Below are 21,408 nucleotides of genomic sequence, written 5' to 3'. Positions count from 1 at the left end.
GATGAGAATAATTTGTTCCAACAGCCAAGAAGGAGGGTGAAGCTGGCACTATGGAATGCTTAGGGCTTGATCAGACATCAAAAATGACAAGGACATCCCCTGCATCCCAGGTCATCACCATCTTGACTTTTGTACTGCCGCTGGACTTCGAAAACTCTAAGGAGAGTGGGGCTGACAGCTTTGTGCAATTCTGCCTCACTTCAATCCAACTTATTTCAAATCAACACATACTGCCACCCATCCTCTTCAAAAGAAAGGACAAAGAACAGTAACTGCTATATTGTGCTTTAGGGTTTATGAAGCACTATATCCATGATCTCATTGTATCCTCACACTACCCTGGGAGGTAGATACTCCAGGTATTAGAATCACTTTTTTATAGGTGAGATAATGAAACAGAGTGCCTTTCACTTTGTTTTGTGTCACTTAATTAGGATGATGAAACAAGTAAAAATAGTTGGGGGGAAGGGGGAAGTTAAGCCTAATGAAGGAAAGGTGAACTAAGAAAGAGGCATGATTAATGTCCTAAAATATTTGAAGGATTATCATGCAGAAGATTTTTCCTTGATGTTCCAGAAGAGAATTTGTTTTGCACCAATTGTTGAAAGTTATATATCAACAAACATTGGGTCAATATAAGGAAGAACACATAGAGCTGTCCAACAATGAAGGACCCAAATAGGTAGGTATACTGTAGAAGGGGATTCCTGCTTGAGGTCTTGCTAGATAACTTCTAAGGTCACTTCCAGTTCTAAGAGTAGTACAGAAAAGACTGCTCCCACATCCTGAATTCATTGAAATTCCCTATTCCAATGCCTTCTCCAGGATCTCCTACTTACTAGATAGAGCTTTTTACATTCAAGTTGTCTCCACAGAATATTAATTTCTTAAGGATTAGGGCTATATTTTGCTTAGCACAAGACATGATTGATAGCAGCTCTCTACTAAATGCTCCTTAACTGGCACATAATAAATAATTAATAGGAATGACTACTATTGCTTTTTTAGATTTTTCCATCAGTGATAGAAAATTGAGAATCCTAGATGCAATATGTTTGGGTCACAGTGTGCTTTTGTATCAGCACCTGAAATTAAGCTAGTTTTAGGTAATTTTACACTATACTTTGTGTCTGGGACTGGGAGAGACAAAAGCCAAATGGATAATCCTTGTCTTCATCCTTGTCTGGCAGAAGAGGGAGGGACTATGTCCCCAAATAATTAAATATAAAATAAGTTCAAAGTATTTTGGGGGAGGGTGAAAAAAAGGATGCTTAAAACTGGGGAACAGGAGCAAAGGGACAAAAAAGGCCTCTTGTGGGAGACAACATTGAGCTACTAAATTCTGAATAGAGCTAGGGGTTCCAAAAGAAAAAGGTGTAAAGAAAGAGAACATTTCAGGCTGGAGAAAAGCAAAGAACCACCATCAGAGATAGAATGTGAGTGGGGAGTTACACTGCTCTGGCTGAACATAACCATTGTGCTATACGTTAGGTGTATAAACATATATAAACACATGGAATCAAGCTAGTCAGGGTCTCCTTATATGAACACCTTCTTTCCAAGATTCCCTCCAAGGTGTCCTACATGCATCTTGTCCATGACGTAGTTTGCACGTGTCTGCCACGGAATAAGAACTGGGCAAATGTTTGTTGACATAAAAAGCTTAAATAATATCATAGCGAATGGTCCACATCTAATCTGGAAAAGAAAGTACAGGTGAGTGGGAGCCCAGGGCGGGTGCTTCTTCAGGTACTGCGCGGCTCCCAAGCGGGAACACGTGTCATTGGCGGAGCCTACCCAGGATGCCCAGGAGCCCCAGCTACACCACAAGCCGCTCCCATGGCAACAGCTTGCTCCGCCCCCCCCGCGCGTCGTCACGTGCCGCGAACCCTCAGGAGGGTGTGGCTTCCTCGAGAAACTGCTGACGGACCTGAATGGCGACCGAAACCTAGAGGAGGATGCTTGGAGCGGGACCTCGTAGGAATCGGGTGGGTCTCCGCCTAGGAAGTCACTTGGGCCTGCGGAAGCCATCGGACTACGGCCCTCCGGACGGAAATGAGCCGTTTAAAGGCACGTGGGGGTTGCCAAGCTTTCTTCACGTGATTGGGCGGGGCTGGGCGAGTTCCCGCAGCCAATGGTGGCCGAGGGGGAGGTGCCTGTGACGCGGCGGAGACCTATCAAGAAAAGGGGGAGTGCCGTGCGGGTGGGGGAGGAGAAGAGGGGGCTGGCCCGGGGGGAGGGGGGTGTGGAAAGTGCTCGCCGGGCCCCGCCCCGTCTCCAGAAGCCGCCTGGCATCGAGGGCCGCCGTCCCTGCCGCTGCCGCCGCCGCCGCCGCAGTGGGCGATCGGGCGCGTTGAGCGCAGGGTGACGCTCCACGACCGGCTGGAAGGTGAGCTCTGGCTGCCCGGCGGAGGCTCGGGCTGGGGTGCTGACGGAGCATCTCGGGCCTGGGAAGGCCGTGGAGGGGAGGAGGTGGAGGGGTAAAGGGTGGCGGGAGGGTCTGGCTGGCGGGCGGATGCTGCCGGCTCCCTGCGGTGCGCGCGTCCCCCGGGGCTGGAGCACGACGGGAACGCGCGCCCCCACCCCAACCGCGCGGCAGGTAGCGACGGGGGTGTGAGGGACGGGAGAGGGGGAAAGATGCATTGGGGCATGCGCGCTCCCGCGTAGGATAACGGCGGCGCGCGCACCCGGGCTGGGGGAGGGGTTAGCGGGCTCCTGGGGGGGATGGAGGAATGGACTGCGGGCTCGTAGGGCTCCGGCAGAGGGAACAGCGCGCTCGTGCGGAGCGGGCTCGAGTGGAGCAGGAGCGGGGGGACAGCGCTTTCCAGGGGGCGGGAGGGGACCTAGAGCGGTCTCCTAAGGGTGTAAGGTGGGCGGGTCGCGAAGCTCGGGCAGGGAAAGTTAGTGCGGGGTCCCGGGGCGGGGCCGAAGCCGAGCGGAGCCCCCCCCAGCACCCCTACCCCCGCCCAGTTCCCGCAGCAGGAGGCCCGCCGCCACGACCCACCATGGCCGACGAGATCGACTTCACTACGGGAGACGCCGGGGCTTCCAGCACGTACCCGATGCAGTGCTCGGCCCTGCGCAAGAACGGCTTCGTGGTGCTCAAGGGCCGGCCCTGCAAGATCGTGGAAATGTCTACTTCTAAGACGGGCAAGCATGGCCATGCCAAGGTGACCGCGCCCGCTGCCCTCCCGGGGCCCTCCGCAGTCCCTCCCCTGGCCCCGGGCCGCGCGAGCACCCCAGGTGTCCCGGGGCTGGAGCAGGGGATTGGGGGAGGGGTCAGTGCAGGCTGCCCCCATCCCTTTAGATGTAGGATTTTGTTTGCCTTCCTGCATTTAAGCAAGCGCCCACCTGGGAGTTTTCGAGAGTTAGGAAAGCTTGCGCTAACACCCCTGGCAGGGGGTGCAACTAAAGCTTTTGCTTTAAAGTCTGAACATGATTATCGATTAAGCGGTCACTGTCCCGGCTGTGCTAAGCGCTACAAAGAAAGGAAAAATCCAGTCCCTGCCCTCCGGGAGTAATGTGCAGACCAGAGTCTTAGAGCGCAGCCTCGCCTTCGGGACTTCCCGGGTCTCTGTTCCTCATCTCTCAAGTGAGGGGCTTGCATCCAGGGGGACCGAGCAGTCCCATCAATCGGTGACCCGCATTGGTCCCTCTGCCTCCCATCTCTTTCCCCCATCCGTCTGCCCAAATAATATCCCTAAATCACAAGTCTGACCTTGTCACTTGCTACTTAGTCAATACCAAGGCTACCCGATCACATACATGCGCAGTCCTGTGTTTGGCAAGCATCCTGGTACTCACCTGTCTGAGAGCTCTCTCCTGAGTTCCTCCCTAACCAGTCCTCTTCCTTTTCCCTATGACAGTCCATCTCCCTGGCTTTTCAGTCTGCTTCCCTGCCTCCTGGACCACTTTTACCTCCCTCTTCAACATTTTTTCAGTTAACCCAAAAAATCACTCTCTAACAAGAGTCCTTCTGGTATCCCCTACTCCCAATCTGCCAGGGCCTGTCCCCCCCCCCTTTATTTTATATGTATTGTGTCCTCTGATGGAACTAAAAGTCCTTGAACCCCAGGACAATTGAATTGTTATCTTAGTATTTTCAATATCTATGGAGTAGTCTGGAGGAGGGGAAAGGGAGCTCTCATTTTTTCTTACACATGAAAATCTCTCTCTAAAAGAGGAAAGTTTCAAACACTAAAATTGATAATTTTCTCTTAAAGTGAATTGGTTGTTAGACTGGGCAAAAAATTTACCAACCTTCCCTTTATGTGTTAGGTTCACCTGGTTGGAATTGATATTTTCACGGGCAAAAAATATGAAGATATTTGCCCTTCTACTCACAACATGGATGTTCCAAATATCAAGAGAAATGATTATCAAGTAAGTAATTTCCTCTTAATAGATTTTCCCCCTTAAATATACACATGGTTTGTTACAAATTACATAAACTAGAGTACTTTGATTTGTTTGTTGCTTCTAAACAAGAAAGAAAATAGCCACCACAGACCCTGGAAAAGTGGAATGATTTTCATATTTCTGTAGTGGAGTTTTTAAAATTTAACTGTAAAAAGTTGATTTGTCACTTTAAAACATTACCTAGTGGTCTACAAAACAAGTTGATGATTGCACATGAAATGGTTTCTTGAATGAATGGGTCCGAAGTTTCGAAAGTTAATGAAACTGCTACTTTATGCTTGCTACAGAAAGTCCAAATTTCACAGAGGAAGGTATCAGTCCTCCACTTCAGAGGCTTTATTTTTGATCTGGTTGGCTAATCACAAGTCCAAAACTTCAAGTAGAAGTTGGGCTTATGTTGGAATAAGTTTCATTTTACTGTGAATAATTTCATGCAAGTCAAGGTATGCATTAACACAAATAGATGTTTTATGCTAGACCAAAAAAAAAAAAAAACTTTAGATTTGGTCATAAGGTGGGAGGATATAATCACTGAAGACCCTTGGGTACAAAATTTTTTTTATAAAAGCTCTTTATGTGGTACCAAAGAATTGGATGCTGAGGCAGCAAGCCTCAGTTGGGAATGGTTGAACCTGTTTGGCATAAAAATGTGAATGGAATAATATGGTGCTATAAGAAATGAAGGGGAATAGTTTCAGAAAAACTTGGGAGGACTTATTTGAACTTATGAAGTTCAGCAAATGAAGTCAGCAAAACTAGAACATTGTATGCAGTGACACAGGTATTGTAAGAGTAACTTAACTGTGAAAGACTTAGCTACTCTTACCAATATGAAGATTCACAGCAATCCCAAAGGACTCATAATGAAACATCTCCAAAAAGAGAGCTAGTGGACCTTGTGCATACAGAAGCATACGTTCTCTCCCTCCTCCCCTTTTTTTCCTTTTGAAAAATGACTAAATGTAGGAATATATCATGTGTAACTTCTTGTGTATAATGACTGTTATATCCCAATGAGTGGAAAAAAGAAAGAGGAGGAAAAGAATTTGAAACTGAAAACAAAAAACAAAAAAATGAATTTTAAAAAAGGAAGACATTAGACTATTGATTTCCCTAAAAGATGCTAAAGACTAGATCACTGTGTTTTATTCATGCTGCCTTTTTTATATAAAAAGATCAGTTTTTAAAAAGAAATAATCTCAGTGAGTGAAAGGAAATTAAGACTTAGCATCTTGGAGATTTTGAGTCTTCTCCTTACACTATTTATTTACTCTGGTAAAGTAAACAGTTATCTCTTGGGTTTCGATTCCAATCGAACATTTATTTCTAACACTCAGTCATAGAGTTTGCTCCTTTGAGAAGTACTAAGAGCCAAACGTATCCAAACCAAAAGGTTACACACTCATTTGGGGAACTTTATATTTAGCCTTCTTCAACCTGTGCATTTTCATATTTGTGAATATCAAGGAGAGAGAGAAATGAGAAACCTGATTGTATTGCACAAAGGGAAGTCTAAATTCAGATTGTTAGATTCATAGATTTCCACTTCAAATGCTTGTTTTAGTTTTCATGTTATCATTATATACGCATGTATTTAGTGTGATAAGGACATAATCTAGAAAAGAACACTTGAAGTAGAAAAAAGATTATTTTGTTTAACAAAACTTTGATAGTCATTCATCCTTCCAATTCACTCTTAACAATGATGACCATTGTGTGTAGAACTTCCTTTTATTTCAATTTAGTTCATTTCAATAGACTTATAAGCTCCTGCTGTGTGAGGAGAGAGGACTGTGGTAGGTTTAGGAAGAGACATGACATTAGATTACACATGGTCCTCACCCTTGGGTGGGAGGAGTAACATGAAGGGGGGAGAAGGACACAAGATATGGCCAAAGATGGAGATGATGTTAATCCATGATAATAAAATATCCCATGACAGTAGAACAGAGAGGAGCAAAATACTGTGTGAAGACCAAGACAGAATCTGGTTAAAGAATAGGGAAATTGGGAAGAAAGACTTCATCGAGGAAGTGAACAATTAATTGCTTGTTTATTTATTGCAAGGAGGAGGGTGGGCAGTGGAGAGCATTTGTCCAGGCTAATAGTAATGTGGTGGAATCCTCAAATCACTGAGGAGAAAGACCAAAGGTTAACATTGTTTAGCACTGGGTGTGTTGGTGTATATTGTTGGGTAATGCAAAATGTTCTTTTCTGTAATTTTACACCATTTCTGGAGCTAAATGGACTCTGATCTGATCATCCCACTCTGATGAACATACTGTTCTCTGTTAATCTCATCCTTCACTTTTATATCATGAAGACCTTATGACACACTCAATTAAAAATCTCAACCCTGGTGTTGTAGTTTGGTTGAGAATGAAGACTCTTGTTCTTTCTGTGCCCTCCTATTGAAGCCTACAAAATACTAAATTAATTCAAGGATTGCATTTGAAATCTAATCTATCTTGGGATTTTCCTCAATGTTTAGTGTAGGTCTTTGTGTGTGGGTGTTTTCATCAGTATTTGTTGAGTTAACTATATCTTTATATGTTCTTCACAGAGTGAGAAATAGTTGTTTATTGACAAATAAATGTAAACTTCAGGTTCATTATAATTTCCTTTTGTCCATTTTCCCTTTGGTTAGGTTCAAAGGATTGCCAGTTGCTATGAATTCTGTTTTTAAGAGAATAGATTATCACTACATTTTGTTATATCACAGTATATTCTATTACATTCAGAAACCAAGTTTCTTTATCCATTCCACAATCAATGGGTAACTAGTTTCTTTTCAGTTTTTTGCTACCTCCAAAAGTGATGTTATTTAATATTTTGATGTAAATGGAACCTTTCTTTTTGTCAGTCACCTCATTGTGCTGTGGCATCTCTGGGTCGATAGATAAAAACATTTTAGGCATTTTATTTGCATAATTCTAAACAGCTTTCCAGACTGACTGATCTAATTCACAACCCCATCAGCAATGCATCAATATACTTGTCTTTCCTCAGATTCTCAAAAATCTATTCATTTTTTGCTATCTTTATCAATTTGTTAGAGGCGAATAAAGCTTCATTCAGGGTTGTTTCAATTTGCATTTCTTTTATTAGTAACATTGAACATCCTTTTAGTTTGTTATTTTTCTTGTGATAATTGTCTATATCCTTTGATCTTTTCTTTATTGGTAAATGGCTTTTGATCTTTCCCTTAGATGTAAAAATATATGTGTTTCTGCTATATATCTTGGATAACCAAACCCATTCATCATATACATTTGATAAATATTTTTCCCAGTCATCCAATTTTTTTCTTATCCTAGGTATCTTAATATTGTTTCTGCAAATGCTTTTCAGTTTCACATAATCAAATTATCTATTTCATTATTCATGATTACCTGTATCCCTTATTAGTTAAAAATCCACTATGAACATGAAATATGGAACATTTGGGATTTTTTGTTCTAATTATTTCATTGTATGATGGATTTATTTTAAATTTATTAGAGAATATGCCATAACATTTATCTTATGGGCTATCAGATGATTTTGATGATTTCTTCTTAATATTGTTCAAGATCTGGAAGCATCTTTCCTTTCTTCATCCTTGCCTTTTTTCCCATTATATTCCTATACTAAAACTTTTGTTTCCACAATGAATTATGTTATTATTTTTTTCTAGTTCTGTGAAGTATCTCTTTGGTAGTTTGTATAATTAATTGATTACCTTCCATTAGGGGGTCAGAACTAGCTTGGAAGAGAATGGCAATTGTTATGGGTTTTCTAGACTATAGAAATAATAAGAAATGTAGCACTGTATTCAAATCTTAAGAACTGCTCCTGTGGCCTTGGACAAGTTATTTAATCTGTTGAAGTCCCTGCATCCTTTCCTTTTATCATTAGAATTATCTTTGTCATCTGGTATGGTGTCCCGTTTCTAAATAGATTTAAGTATCAGCTTTGTAATTTTTATATTGTGCTATTATATGTGCTGGTGTTTTTGTGTGTTACCAAATGTCATTGTCAGAGCTAATTTTTTTTAAATCATTGTGACTTTGAATTATTGTACAGGTTAGTCTTGTTTAGGCCTTGAAACTTTAACTTCTTGTGAGCTCATCATCTAGGTTTAAGGATGGACACATGAAAGAGGGACAGAGCAGAAATAGAGAAAAAGTGATTCTCTTTGAATATGTGCAGTTTTTTTTCTTTTGTTATGGAAAACTCTTGATGGATGGTCCAGAAAGGCATCAAAGTCATTGTCACCTTTCTTTGCTCTAAGATTTGGCTGTGTAGCTCTGCATTCTTTAGCTCAATGCTACTTTTGATCAGGCTCCAGGAAAATTGGCTCAAACCCATGAGACTAATTTGTGTCAGAAAGTTAATTTAACAGTTCAGTTAGTCAATTTATTGGTTCACAATGGAAAATAGCACTTTCTAACAAGGAAGTGTACTTGGGAAAACAAATAGGATAGTCAGGCTGCTTGAAATAGAAGGAAAGAGGGGCCCTGTAAAGATGGTGTGGACTCCTCCTGCCAACACTCAGCCCCTTCTCATCAGAGACACTGCTCACAATTTGATCCTCATGGTCCTCTCTTGTTCTTTTTGTTGTATTATTGCATCAAGAAGAAAAGCTTGCTTAAAAGCAATATTTTCTTTTAAATTTTGTCATAAGGGACTTTATCTCTCTGATATTATCAGCCAGATATGTTGCCTCCTCCTTATGTAATTTCTTTTCTCCTCCATTTCCACACCATGCTTTCCCAGCTCGTTGTACCACCTGGTTGTGAGGGGCTTGAAATTCTTTAATAGAGGAAAACCTCCGGAAAGTCTGCAGACATCCAGGGCTCCTCTCTCAAGCAGCCAGCCCATGGCATTAGTTTTCTTTATCCCTCCAGGAGCACTTTAAAGGCATATCAAGCAGACAGTTGTAGTTTACTTTGAAAAATCCCCCTCCTCATTGCCTCCTTTTGAAAACATGATCTTTTTTTGTTTGTTTTTTCCAAAAGGGTCAGAGTAAAGAGCATGGATCACACCATTATTTGTGGGCATTCCCTGCTTCTGCACCGTGTACAATGCTGTTTGGGGTTCTCTGTGCTTGGAGGAGGGGCTGGAGTTGGGCTTCTTAGTAGTGTCTGCCTACCTCTATTGGATCAGTCTGCTGGATCAGCTGTTTTTTTGTAGAAACCAGTCTCCAGACAAAAATTTATGGTTGCCAGTAGTAATACAGAAACCAAAAATGATTACTTGGATTATGCTTTTAGTTTTCATCCCCTTTTCTTAACAATTTAAGAACTGAAAAGGAAAGAGGAGGAGGGTTTTTTTCCTTAAAACTAATGAAAGTGCCACCTTCTTTATTACAGTTGATTTGCATTCAGGATGGCTATCTATCCCTGCTGACAGAAACTGGTGAAGTTCGTGAGGATCTTAAAGTCCCAGAAGGTGAATTGGGCAAAGAAATTGAAGGAAAATACAATGCAGGTGAAGACGTGCAGGTAAAGATATAATGGAGTATTTATTTTTGCAAGATTTTTGAAATTTGGGTTTTTTTAAAGGCAATTCTAAACAAACTGACCCTGTAAGTTAGTATAGTCTTAGTTTACTTGTATTAAGAAAGGCTTTTAATCCAGAGTTACTTGAAGCTCACCATTGAAGGTCTTCCTCAGCTGTTTTAAGTGGTTGCCTGGAAGTCATCCTAGCTCCTCCAATGCTCTGCCAGTGGGGGCACACTCATGCTGGTCCTACACAGAAATGACCTCTGACCCAGCCCCATCAGAGCTCTTGGGAACCCAATCAGACCACTTTAGCTAAGGTCAGAGAGATTCTTCATTAGAACAAAAGTTAGCCACTGGGGACAAAAGTTTTGGCCCTCATACCTTAAGAAGACAGTGTTCTGAGGTGTCAAAATGAAAAAGTGTTGAAATATAACTTGATATGATGGTAGTTATACAGCTTAGTTTTTTTTATCATTTTTTCTGAAAACTAAATGGATTTCTGAAAAACAACTTGCTTTTCAATCTTTTTAGAAACAAGTTGACTGTTGCTGTGCCCTATTTCAGCTAGAGATCTTTATCAGAAAACTTTTAAAAACTAGCTATTTGCTGCCAAATACAAAACACAATTTGGAGTTTTATATTTCTAGTATCTAATAAGGAACTGGAAGAGAATATGCTTTAAGCATCAAGATGACTGGTTCTCCCATGAATTTCATCTTAAGTATCAAGATGTAAATGGAAGTTGGAGACATTCCCTGATTTTGCAGCTGAGGAAACTGATCGTTCCCTCACCCAGCAGAGTGGCTAGTTCTAACCACCCAAAGTAGCTGATGGATCCTTCTGCTCACTCTCCACTCTGAAGAAGCTCTTACCCAAAATTGGTATGACCTCGAAAACTCTTCTGTGAGGAAAAGGCCATTTCTGCACTTTCTTTCTCAGAAGTCAGTTCTCAGGTGCTGAAAGATCAATTCCCAAATACACTTACACGCCAGACACTTAGACTGCTTTTTTCAATGACAATTGACAGATGTTCATGATGGTTTTACAGCCAGCTTCTAACCTGCTTGTATTCTTGTCCTTCCAGGTCTCCGTCATGTGTGCAATGAGTGAAGAATATGCTGTAGCCATAAAGCCCTGCAAATAAACGGACCCTCAGGCTCGAGCAAACTGCTTAGGTCTGGCTAAATCCAGGTCTTCACTTTGGTTCTTACTGTCACCAAAGCTCTGGCCGTCCCAAGCAACCTCATGCCTTTTTTTTGGTTTTAATTTTTTGTTTTTTTCAGAATAGTGCTGGATTCTAGATTAGTTTTGAAGACAACTGGCAATTTAAAAAGAAAATCACTTAGATTTATAATTCTCCATGTATTTTGTAGATCTGTTTCCTTCAACATTCCTGATAGCTGTTAGTTTCTGGGTCCAAGAAACTCGGTAAGATTCTTTTCAGCAGGCACATTGTAATTTGTTTGAGCAAATAGTTTTGAGCTTTAGTTTGATGGAAGATAAACCAAGGTTATAAGTAATGTAGTATTGAAATATCAGATGTTGGTGAAATTAATGCAGTCTAATTCCAGGCTTATTAATTTAAAATAAGAAAGCTTTAGAGAGTTTAGAATCACATGTGCCAAGCACAATTCTTAAGAACAAAAAATTGCAGAGATTCAAAATTGCCAGTTGCCTTTCAAAAGTTTAAATGGCCATGTGCAACTAACTGTATTACCTCTGTTCTACTATTTTTTGCCACCTTTTTGGCATACTTATTATAATCTTACTCTGTTGTGTCAAAGCCCTGCTTCTGGTGGGACATTCAGAATGTTAGGCATATGTTACAAAGCTAGGTTGTGAAAATGGGGTTCTAGAAAGAAAGTAATTAAAGCTGGAGATTTTCACACGAGGCCTTTGTCTATAGACAGAAAAGTAGAAAAATGCCATTAGAGTTGGCTTTTTCTTTTAGCTTTCTTTTTCTGGAACTATTATTAAAAGGATCAACCAGCTCCCTTAAGATAATGTTTGCAGAACTCACACATTAAGTAAGTGCTTGGCTTCTAACAGAATTTTGACCACTTTAAAACAGAATGTTTGGCATGGAAACTTTTGTCAAACAAAATGCCAGAACTTGTTTTAAACTTAATGTGAAAAAAAATTGTCTTCAACTACTGACATACACATTTCTCCAAACAAAATTGAATTTATGGATGAAATGCAGATTTCTATACATTAATATTTTTTAAGCAATCATAGCATATGTGTTCTGGTTTGCTAGCATCTGCCACTTCTGTCTTTTTTTGACTGACTGTTGAATGATTTAGTTTAGTAACAGGTCAGAAACCTAACTAGAAAAAAGCTATAGAACTAGAAAAATAGTTTAGCTTAAGATGAGATTGACCACCTTGTACCACATTTCCTTGGTATCATTTGGTTTAGTCTTAGATGTGTTGCCAGAATTTGGGACATTTTTGTAGAGGTGAGGGAGGGAGGGGGAGCTAGGGGAATTCAAGTCAAGAACCATTTGTATTTCAGAATTTGTCTTAAAAACTGATTCTGTAACATCCCTCCTTCATGTGCCCTTGTTCTGTCCTCTCCCTCCCCCACCTCACCCCCAAGAAACCCTGTTTTTGCCCTTGAGCATCTGCGTCGGTTCTGCTGCTGCTTTATCTGATCTGAGAAGCTAGGGGAAATAGCAAAAAGATCAATCAGCACTAAGAGATTCTATTTCAGATGCGATTATTTTCCAAATTGTTTGAAGCAAGTAATTTTCATTTATACTTGCTTCATTTTGTATGCTTTTAAAAAAAATCCTCCTCATGAAATCTGCCTGTGCATTTCAAGACACAGCAAGCAGGTAGTTAGCAGACGTGAAGGAACCTCAATCATTCACAAGGAATCGTGAACCTTGTGGCCAAAACTGAATGTAAACTTCCATTTTGTTTCCCTGGCCAAGGCCCAGTGAAGTGTTGCTGCTTAATTCTTGTGGTGTTCTGTTTTCAATAGCCCTTCCATGCTTCTGTCTCCAACTTATCAATTTGCTGCTGGTTTGCATAGTTGTTCACTGTAGAGAAAACTGGTACGTGAGCAAACATGCTCAGGCAGTGTTACCAGCTACTCAGATGGCAAGGCAGAATCCAAGTAGAAAATCAACTAGTTTGGCACAAACTCTTAAGCTGGCATGCCCTAGTTTTTTCTGACATAATGTTAAACTGCACAAAAGTGTATTTCTAATTGCAATGTAAGGGTGAAAAAGTCACCCATCCACCCCTCCCCCTGTATTCCTAACTTAGTATCTTGAATGGCAAAAGCGCTATTTATGCAGCTAACATTTAGTTTTTAATATACTTCCTTCAAGTATTCTCTGTAGACTAGAAATACTTTTTACTGTTTTATGTATAATCTGTGTGGCTATTTTGAAGGCATTAGGATCATCTATTTCCATGTATCCCTTGATAGAGAAAAAACTCTATGAAGCAAGGATTTATTTGATATAGTTGCCTCTGTTTGAAAGAGGGCAAGGACCATAATTTTTACCTTAAAGAACAGAAATGAGTGTCTCTTTGAAATGAGAAATATTGATGATAGTAGTTCTTAATTGTTCTTAGTATTGTTGCACTATTAGCAGCATATGGTTAAAAATCTTGTTTTCCATGTGCAGAATATCAAATGCCATGTTGACAGTTTACACAATGTGTGGTATTTTAATGGTTTGTTTTGCAGTATTAACCAGTGAGCTCAGTAAATTTAAGGTGAATGTTTCCTCGTAGGGCAAACTAGTTGATAATTTTTTTTTCAATCGTACTTTATTATTTGCCTAAAATTTTTATAAGATTACCTGTGGAGCAGTTGAAATTATTGTTATTCAGATGTAGCATTTGCATCATAAACATAATTGTGATGCCTCCCACTCCCAAGACCTGCCAGTCAAATCCAAAATTGTTACTAACACATTTTTTCCCATTTTTAGCACTAATTTTTAAATGAACATTGTACACTACACTCCCAACCAACTGTTATTGCCAGGCACAATGTTAATAAAACTTTAATAGATGCTGCAATAAAGCAAAAATTGTGTAGGCTGTAAAATTCTGGATATATTTTCAATCTGAAAGTTGCCATTTTTATGGCATAGTACATGTGTGTGAATATACATTCACATACATAGCCTTGTACATTTTTGTTCTTTCTGAAGTCTTTCCAACTCTCTAAAGTACTGTAGTCTTGTTAGTGCCTCAAATGTTGGTAAATTTTCCTTTATAGCCTTTCCAGTCCTTGTCTGTGTTTTTGGTCTTGATGGTTTCTCAACTGGAATATTTCTAGCTTGAGCTTATTTGGAGTGCATTGTTCTCAGGGCTCTTTTTGGCTAAATTGAAATTAGCTGATGTTGAGTTATTTTCTAATAATTGTAAGTACATTGCAGAATTTCCCTAAATCAGAATCCCTTTTGTTTGCTCATGGTGTGCTTGAAGTATTTGAACTTAACAGGCTACCGATTTCATTCCAAAATAGAAAGGAATCACATTTGGGATGGTAGCAGTCACTGTACTAGAACTTCACCCCTAATAGTGTTTACCCTCAAATGGAATTCTATATAAGGGAATTCTGCTTTTCACCTTCTCCAAGGAAGTTTATTTAGTAAAGTATCTGGAGCACTTAATTATGAGGGAAATCTTATCTGTAGTGTAGATTCCAAAACTCTCTGGTGAGTGAGTGAGATGAGAGCTGTTGGATTGAGAGATGATTCAAGTGGCCTCTAGATTTAGCTTGTTCTTCCAAGGAAAAGTAAAAGAATAGCTTTATCCTTCCATTCTTTTAAGAGATACTTCTAATAACCCTATCAAGGCAAATTTAAGTGCCTCATGTTGTGCTTTTCTAATGAGCACGTTTCCCAAAGTGTAGAGGACACATGTGGTACCAAGCTGGGCATTTGTGTGCATTTTCCCCCTTGGTGAAAGAAGTTTGTCACATGTCCTAAAAATGAAATTTTTTTTTCCTTCACACTAAGTTCCCAAAGTTTGACTTTCCTATTGGGAAGTTTAGATCTCACACAGGTTTATGAGAAGTAGCTGGGAAGATCCTGTGTGGTGACTGCCTTGCCTAAAAAAGCTATTAAGTCAATTCATGAATTCTTTTGTTAACTGCCATGTTTGGGGCTGCTAGGAATGTTCTTTGGGGTTGTGAATATCCACCATCAATATGATGCACTCAGGTTAAGACAGAATGCTTGGTATAAATCTATAGTAATAAAATAGCTTAGTTTTTGAAAATTATTCTGTTTCATCATATAGAGAATTCAGAGAGATTCTAGTTAAAATGACAATACAGTGACATTTTGCTAGTAACAAAACAGTTGTTTGTCTTAGAAGAAATGAATCTTGGCATTGAACTGGATACATCAATGTGTTTTAGATATATTTTAAGATGCTTTCAATATCATAAGGTCATCAGGATGAAGATCATAATTGTGAATTTTATGTTTCACCAATAATTGCAAATGTTAATGTTTTTGTTAAACTCACAAAAAGTTGAAATCCTTTGAAATATAGGTGGTGAACTCATTAACTATAATTTTATATCTATACTCTTGTTCCATTTTTACTTTTTTAAGTTATGACAAGTAAAAATAAAGTAAAACTGAAGGTTTGTTTTCTTGGTGTATACTTTTTTTCCTTCTTAATTAAATTTAAAGCTGTTCAAACTAAGGACTGATTGTAGAAAAAGAAGTGAAATAATGCTTACATTGTTGTCAAATAGTAAAACTCAAACTCAGAACAAATGTTTTAGAGTGACTTAAAAATGCTGTTTTTACTTTATAGCCGTACTTGAAGGTGTCCTAGCACTTATAAATGGATCTCCTGAAATGTCCTTAATCCTTTTAGAACTTGAACTCATCCGAGGTGCCACATTCAGCATGAGACTTTTCCTGATGTCCTTGAATAGTGATTATCGCTCAGCAGATTATCGCATATATATTTGACCTGTTTTACACATTTCCCCCTTTGTCTTATTCAGACTTGTCAGGCCAGATTTCTAGATAACTAACACTGGAAAATCTAATGGGGCATCTAGGTGGCACAGTGGATGGAGCACCAGCCTTGAATTCAGGAGGCCCCGAGTTCAAATCTGGTCTCAGACAGTTAACACTTCCTAGCTGTGTGACCCTGGGCAAGCCACTTAACTCCAGCCTCAGGAAAAAAAGAAAAAAAGAAAAAATCTTTTAACACTGAAAAAATAGAGATGTTTTCTCTAAACAATTTTCCTGCATTGATAATGGTGGCTATATTAAGTTTTTTAATGCTTGATGAAGGATACGTATACTGAAAAGGGATGTGATACTGTACTTGTAAGCTTCAGGCATTAACTTTATAGCTTGAATTGTGTCTCCCATCCAAAGGATGTGTTCCTATGTGTTTTCTAGCAACTTAGCCGAACAGCATGTTGATCAATTACTTAAATAAATCATATGCCCTCTAAGCAAAAACATTTGTCTTCATACTCTTTGTCAATCTCTCCAAGCTTTGACAAAAGTTTTATTTGTCAAAAGTGATATAGGGAAAGATTAAGATAGTTATACATCACTGTGTTTCACAATAGTGGATAAAACATCTCACTCTAGTTGTAGTGTATTTTTGGATAAAACCTTTGCAAAAGAAAGGCAAGAAGAGTGGAATCTTTAAAATAGTTTCTGAGAAAACTTAAAAGGACTTAGTTCTAATATGAACAATAGCATCATAATTATCCAATATCCCCTGTTCCCAGAAGTGTTCTAAATCTAATTCTAGAGAGTTTTTATAAGCCCAGAATGACTTTCTGAAATGAGCATTCAAATTTTAGTTACATTTTGTTTGTGATATAAATATGATCTTTATGAAGGGGAGTGTATTTCATTCTGGGGTTCTCCAAGCTAAACTGTTGTCACCTGCTTGTTAGATAAAATGATGTTTGCAAAACAATAATTATTGAAATTTAAGTATAGAATTCCACAGTGAATTATTTCCTTTCATTTTGCACACACACACACACACACATACATGCATCTCCCCATTTAATTTTTTTTTTTACAATTTACAATTTATCAATATGTGGATTTTTTCCATTCACCAATTGTTAATTCTTACCACGTACTTACAGAAAAGGAACACGAACACGTTCTCATTTTTATTTGTGTTTTATACTGAAGCTAAAGTAACTCATGAAATTAACACAAAAATCTTAAAATTTAAAATTCTTAATGTGAATGTCTTAAGTCATCTTAAGGTTTAAGTGAGCTTTCTGGAGTAGTCTAGTAAAAGTCTGGAGTTAAAGATGAGGATTCTGGCTCTGTTTTTGAGCATAACTGGAAACTATAAGACCCCCCCCCAAAAAAAAAGTAGGGGTAGATGTACTCAAAGGAGCAGTAATTAAAAGCAAAAATTGACAGTCTCATTACACATCAACTGAGTAGTGTGCTGCCCATCAGTAGAGAAACTGCCAAGTCTAGGGTTAAATTCTTTCAAGTGAAAGAAGCTAAACAAGCCTGAATGACACCTGGGATATTAGAAGTAGAGAAGAGCTGGACAGGTTTGGGAAATACTGTGAAGAACAGCCTAATGATGCACTGACCAGGACTTAAAATCAACCCAACAGTACTGATTGATATTGGCATGGGGAATTGAGGCCAGGAACAAGTGGAAAATCAAGTGGTCTATGAAAAAGGCTTTTCCAGGCAGCTCATTAATATAGTGGTTTTCCATTGTCATAGATACCTAGTTTCAAGAACAGATGTGGTGGGAAGATAGTGCTCTTTGCACCATATTTAAATTTTTGCTAGTGTCGTTTTGTAAATTGCATATTCTAGGGCACTAGGACTCATCAGTGCTCTGAAAGAGTTAATCATACTAGGTTACCTAAATTCATTTCTTGGATATTGTTTTCCACTAAGCATCTTCTAAGAAAACAATCAATTTTACTCAATAAGGGCAAGTCTGTGCTTTAGAGCAGGGTTTCTCAAACTTGTTCAACTCATGACTCCTTTTTGCCCAAGAAATTTTTATGTGACCATATATATATATATATATATATATATATATATATATATATATATATATATATATATATATATATATATATATATATATATATATATATAAAAATAGGTATACACATTAAATGTCTAGTGATAATCATAATTTTGCAGCCCCCACATTCAATTTCAAGACCCCATATGAGGTTGCAAATTAGTTTAAGAAACGGCTTTAGAGAACATTAAGGTGTGTTCACCAGTGTGGGTTAATACAAAAATAATATCTAATAGGAAAATTAGCAAATGAGGGAGGAAAAAAAAAAGGGACTCCTTATGAGTTAAAATACTTAATTTTTAAACTAGGCAAAAATATAATAGGAATAAAAGCATAGACAATAACAGAATTTAACTTGAGTATTTGGAAAGTAGTATACAGTCTTATTAGCTCTCTTTTTCTATACTGAAGTACAATTATAAATTCTTTATAACTCAGTCCTTTGGCATGTAGTATGTGGTAGTTGGCCCAAAGACACTTTGGCCCATTTAGTAAAAAAAAAAAAAAAAAAAAAAAAAAAAAAAGATAGTGTCCTTTTATCTTTTGCACAACTCCTTATTGCTAGCTCTTAAACTATCATATTTCCTTACATGGATACTCACACATGACTACTTCTAACTGACCAGAAAAAAAGGGTATGGCTACTTAGCACAAGATGGTGGAGGGTACTCTGAAGTAAATGTTGCTTTATCTTGAACTACGCCTCAAGAGAAATTGAAGTATAACTGTAACCTAGCCATGGCCCTTTTTCTGCCCAAACCTACGTGGCCTAGTATTAGTTTACAAACTGTGGCAGATCTTTTTCCTTAGAATAGAATGTCAGACTAGCAACTCATTTGCTCTTTGTTTCAGTTCTGATGCTTTTGAGACGTCCTCATGAGTCCTTCATTCTATGCCAACATGTTAAAAGCTAAATGTGGTGGCATTTGGGCAGGTACATGCAGGCTTGCTTGCATGTATGCCAGCAAAGGGCTAGGAAAACCCTTAATAATGAAAACTTTTATTCTTGATTCTGTATATATTATTTGAAAGATGTGTATTCTGTTTCCTTTTGAGCACTGAATGCATATTATTCTAAAAGCATTAAGAAACAAAAAAATATGTAAAATTGAGAAATATTTCTTGAGATCCCAGTGAGTGCAGGACACCATTCTGGAAACCAGAGCACAGATTGTTCTGTTTCCTTTCAGCTTTATATTCTGTACAATAAACTCTGTGATCACAGCATGCTGAGTTTCTGAATCTCTGAAAGCAGAGGAACAAGAACTGAGAGACAGCGAGGTCGAGATGGATTAGGGATTCACAAACTATGTACAAGGCAAATATATTAAACATTTTGAGTAATATTCCAAAATACAAACATACAAAAAATCAGTTTAGTGGGTAGGATGGAGGCAATATAGTAGGGGAATGGTAGGTGCTTGCAGCCCAAGAACCCTTTGGTGGCCAGTAGTAGGCCTCTTAGGAAGACCCTATTATTTGGTGGGCAATTCAGATCTTGATTTTCCTTGCTAAATAATTAATGATGTGCCGTCCTGTTATTAACCCATATGGTTAACTAGAGCAGCATTTCAGCTCTATGACTTGAAGGTCCCAGCTTGGGGGTTATGGGAGGTGAGACCATAAAAAGGGTAACAACTCACAATGCTAATAGGAATATTGTGCAGGAATGGTGAAATATATGGTGGAAATTAAATTCAAATTAGGCATTTGTCAGTGTTACAGAAACAACTAGGAAAGCAGATCTGAAGAAAATCAAAGGAAGACTGAAATGTCTTCCTCACCACCTCAGAACCTAGTTGATGAAGATCTCATGAAAATGTTTCTTGAGGGCATGATTAACTAAATTCACCAGAAACTGACCAGTTAGATCACAGTTGGAGTCCTGTGTTCTCAAGACACATTTTAGGAAAAGACAGAAGAGTAAAGGAGAAGGCAGCAAAGGTGAAGGTGCAATACAGTTTTATGCTTTAAGAGAATCAGTTGAACCTGGAGGAGAGAATGCTAACCAAATTCAAGTATTTTCAAGATTGTTGAGTGACAGGGGGATCTGGCTTGTTCTGTTTGGCCGCAGAGGACAGAACTAGGGGCATGAAGAATTACAAAAAGACTACTTGCTAAAAGGAAAAGCTTTCTAAAAGTAACAATGAAATGGTATCAGCTCAAAATGGAAGATCAAGGGTGGGCTGCAGCGAGGAGGTGTAGGGGTCATTTTTTCCAGAGAGATGAACAATAAATCTAGAAATTCACCTTATTTTCCAAAAGAATGAAAGTCAATTTATGCCATTTGTTTAAAAGAACATCATGGTCCAAGCTCCAAATTGGAAAAAAAAAAAAAGAGATATTTCCACAGAAATATAATAACATGAAAAACTGGAATTAAAAAATGCCAAAGAAGTATCCAGAAAATGAGGAACATGTATTTTAGGAATAGCATCAGGCAAGCCTGTTTATGAACTTTCATATAGGACTAATTTGTAATTCAGTCATTTTGACTTGTGTCTGATCACACATAAATGTGATCCATTGGGAGTTCTCTTGGCAATGATACATTTCCTTCGGCTCACTTTAACAGATGAAAAAACTAAGGCAAACAAGTGACTTGCTTGAGGTCACCCAGCTAGTGTCTGAGGCCATATTTGAACTCAGAAAGATATCTTCCTGACTCTGAGCCTGGCACTCTATCAACTGTGCCCCACTTAGCTGTATTATTTAAATAATTCAGATAACTCTCTAAAAGAAAAAAAAAATCCTTTTGGATATCAGTTACATGACTCAGGAATATAGATTAGTAACAAAGTTTCATCCCTTTATGAAGAACCTATACAATGTCTGGAAATTTAAGATAAGGAGAAAAATGTAGAATCAAGAAAATTATTCACTTGAAGTATATATATGAAGCAATATAACAATACTGATTAGAGTTGTTTTAAAGTATATAATATTTGTAGTCAAGCATTTGTTAAGCACCTACTATATGCCAGGCACTATACTAAGTGCTGGGAATTAAAAAAAAAAAAAAAAAAAAAGATAAAATCAAAAGTCCTGCTGTCATGGAACACACTGTCTAATGAAGGAGTTAGCATGCAACCAAATACATACAAACAAGATAAAAGCAGAACAAAGTGGAGCTAATCTATGAGCAAAGACATTGGGAAAGGCTTGAGCTAAGGTTTGGAGAGGGTCAGAAAAGCCGGGAGTCAAAGATGAGAAGGAAGAGTTCCCAGCATGGGGAACAACCAGGAAAAATGTTCAGTCAGTACATGTGTCTTGTGTTAGGGTCAACAGCTAACCAGCATCATCGTTACCTCCAGGGAGAGGAATAAGGTGCAAGAAGACTTGAAAGGTAGCCAAGATGGCAGAAAGTAGACAGTCTACCTCTGAACTCCTGGTATCCCTCAGATCAACATCAGATGAGTTCTCTGAACTGGTTTTAGAGTGAAAGAACCCACAAATATTTG

General features: G+C 38.8%; 1 protein-coding gene across 1 annotated transcript; it reads left to right on the top strand.

The window, feature by feature from the left end:
- The first annotated feature begins 2,234 nt into the window (after positions 1–2,234).
- Positions 2,235–15,532, top strand: EIF5A2 (eukaryotic translation initiation factor 5A2). The gene is made up of 5 exons (XM_074298186.1): positions 2,235–2,389; positions 2,971–3,170; positions 4,279–4,383; positions 9,774–9,905; positions 10,990–15,532. The coding sequence occupies exons 2-5, from the start codon at positions 3,006–3,008 to the stop codon at positions 11,047–11,049; spliced, it is 462 nt and encodes a 153-aa protein (XP_074154287.1). The 5' UTR covers positions 2,235–2,389; positions 2,971–3,005; the 3' UTR covers positions 11,050–15,532.
- The last annotated feature ends 5,876 nt before the right edge of the window (positions 15,533–21,408 follow it).

The sequence above is a fragment of the Sminthopsis crassicaudata genome, chromosome 3 (assembly GCF_048593235.1).
Source record: "Sminthopsis crassicaudata isolate SCR6 chromosome 3, ASM4859323v1, whole genome shotgun sequence".
NCBI lineage: Eukaryota > Metazoa > Chordata > Mammalia > Dasyuromorphia > Dasyuridae > Sminthopsis > Sminthopsis crassicaudata.
This window is presented reverse-complemented; position numbering and strand designations above follow the sequence as displayed.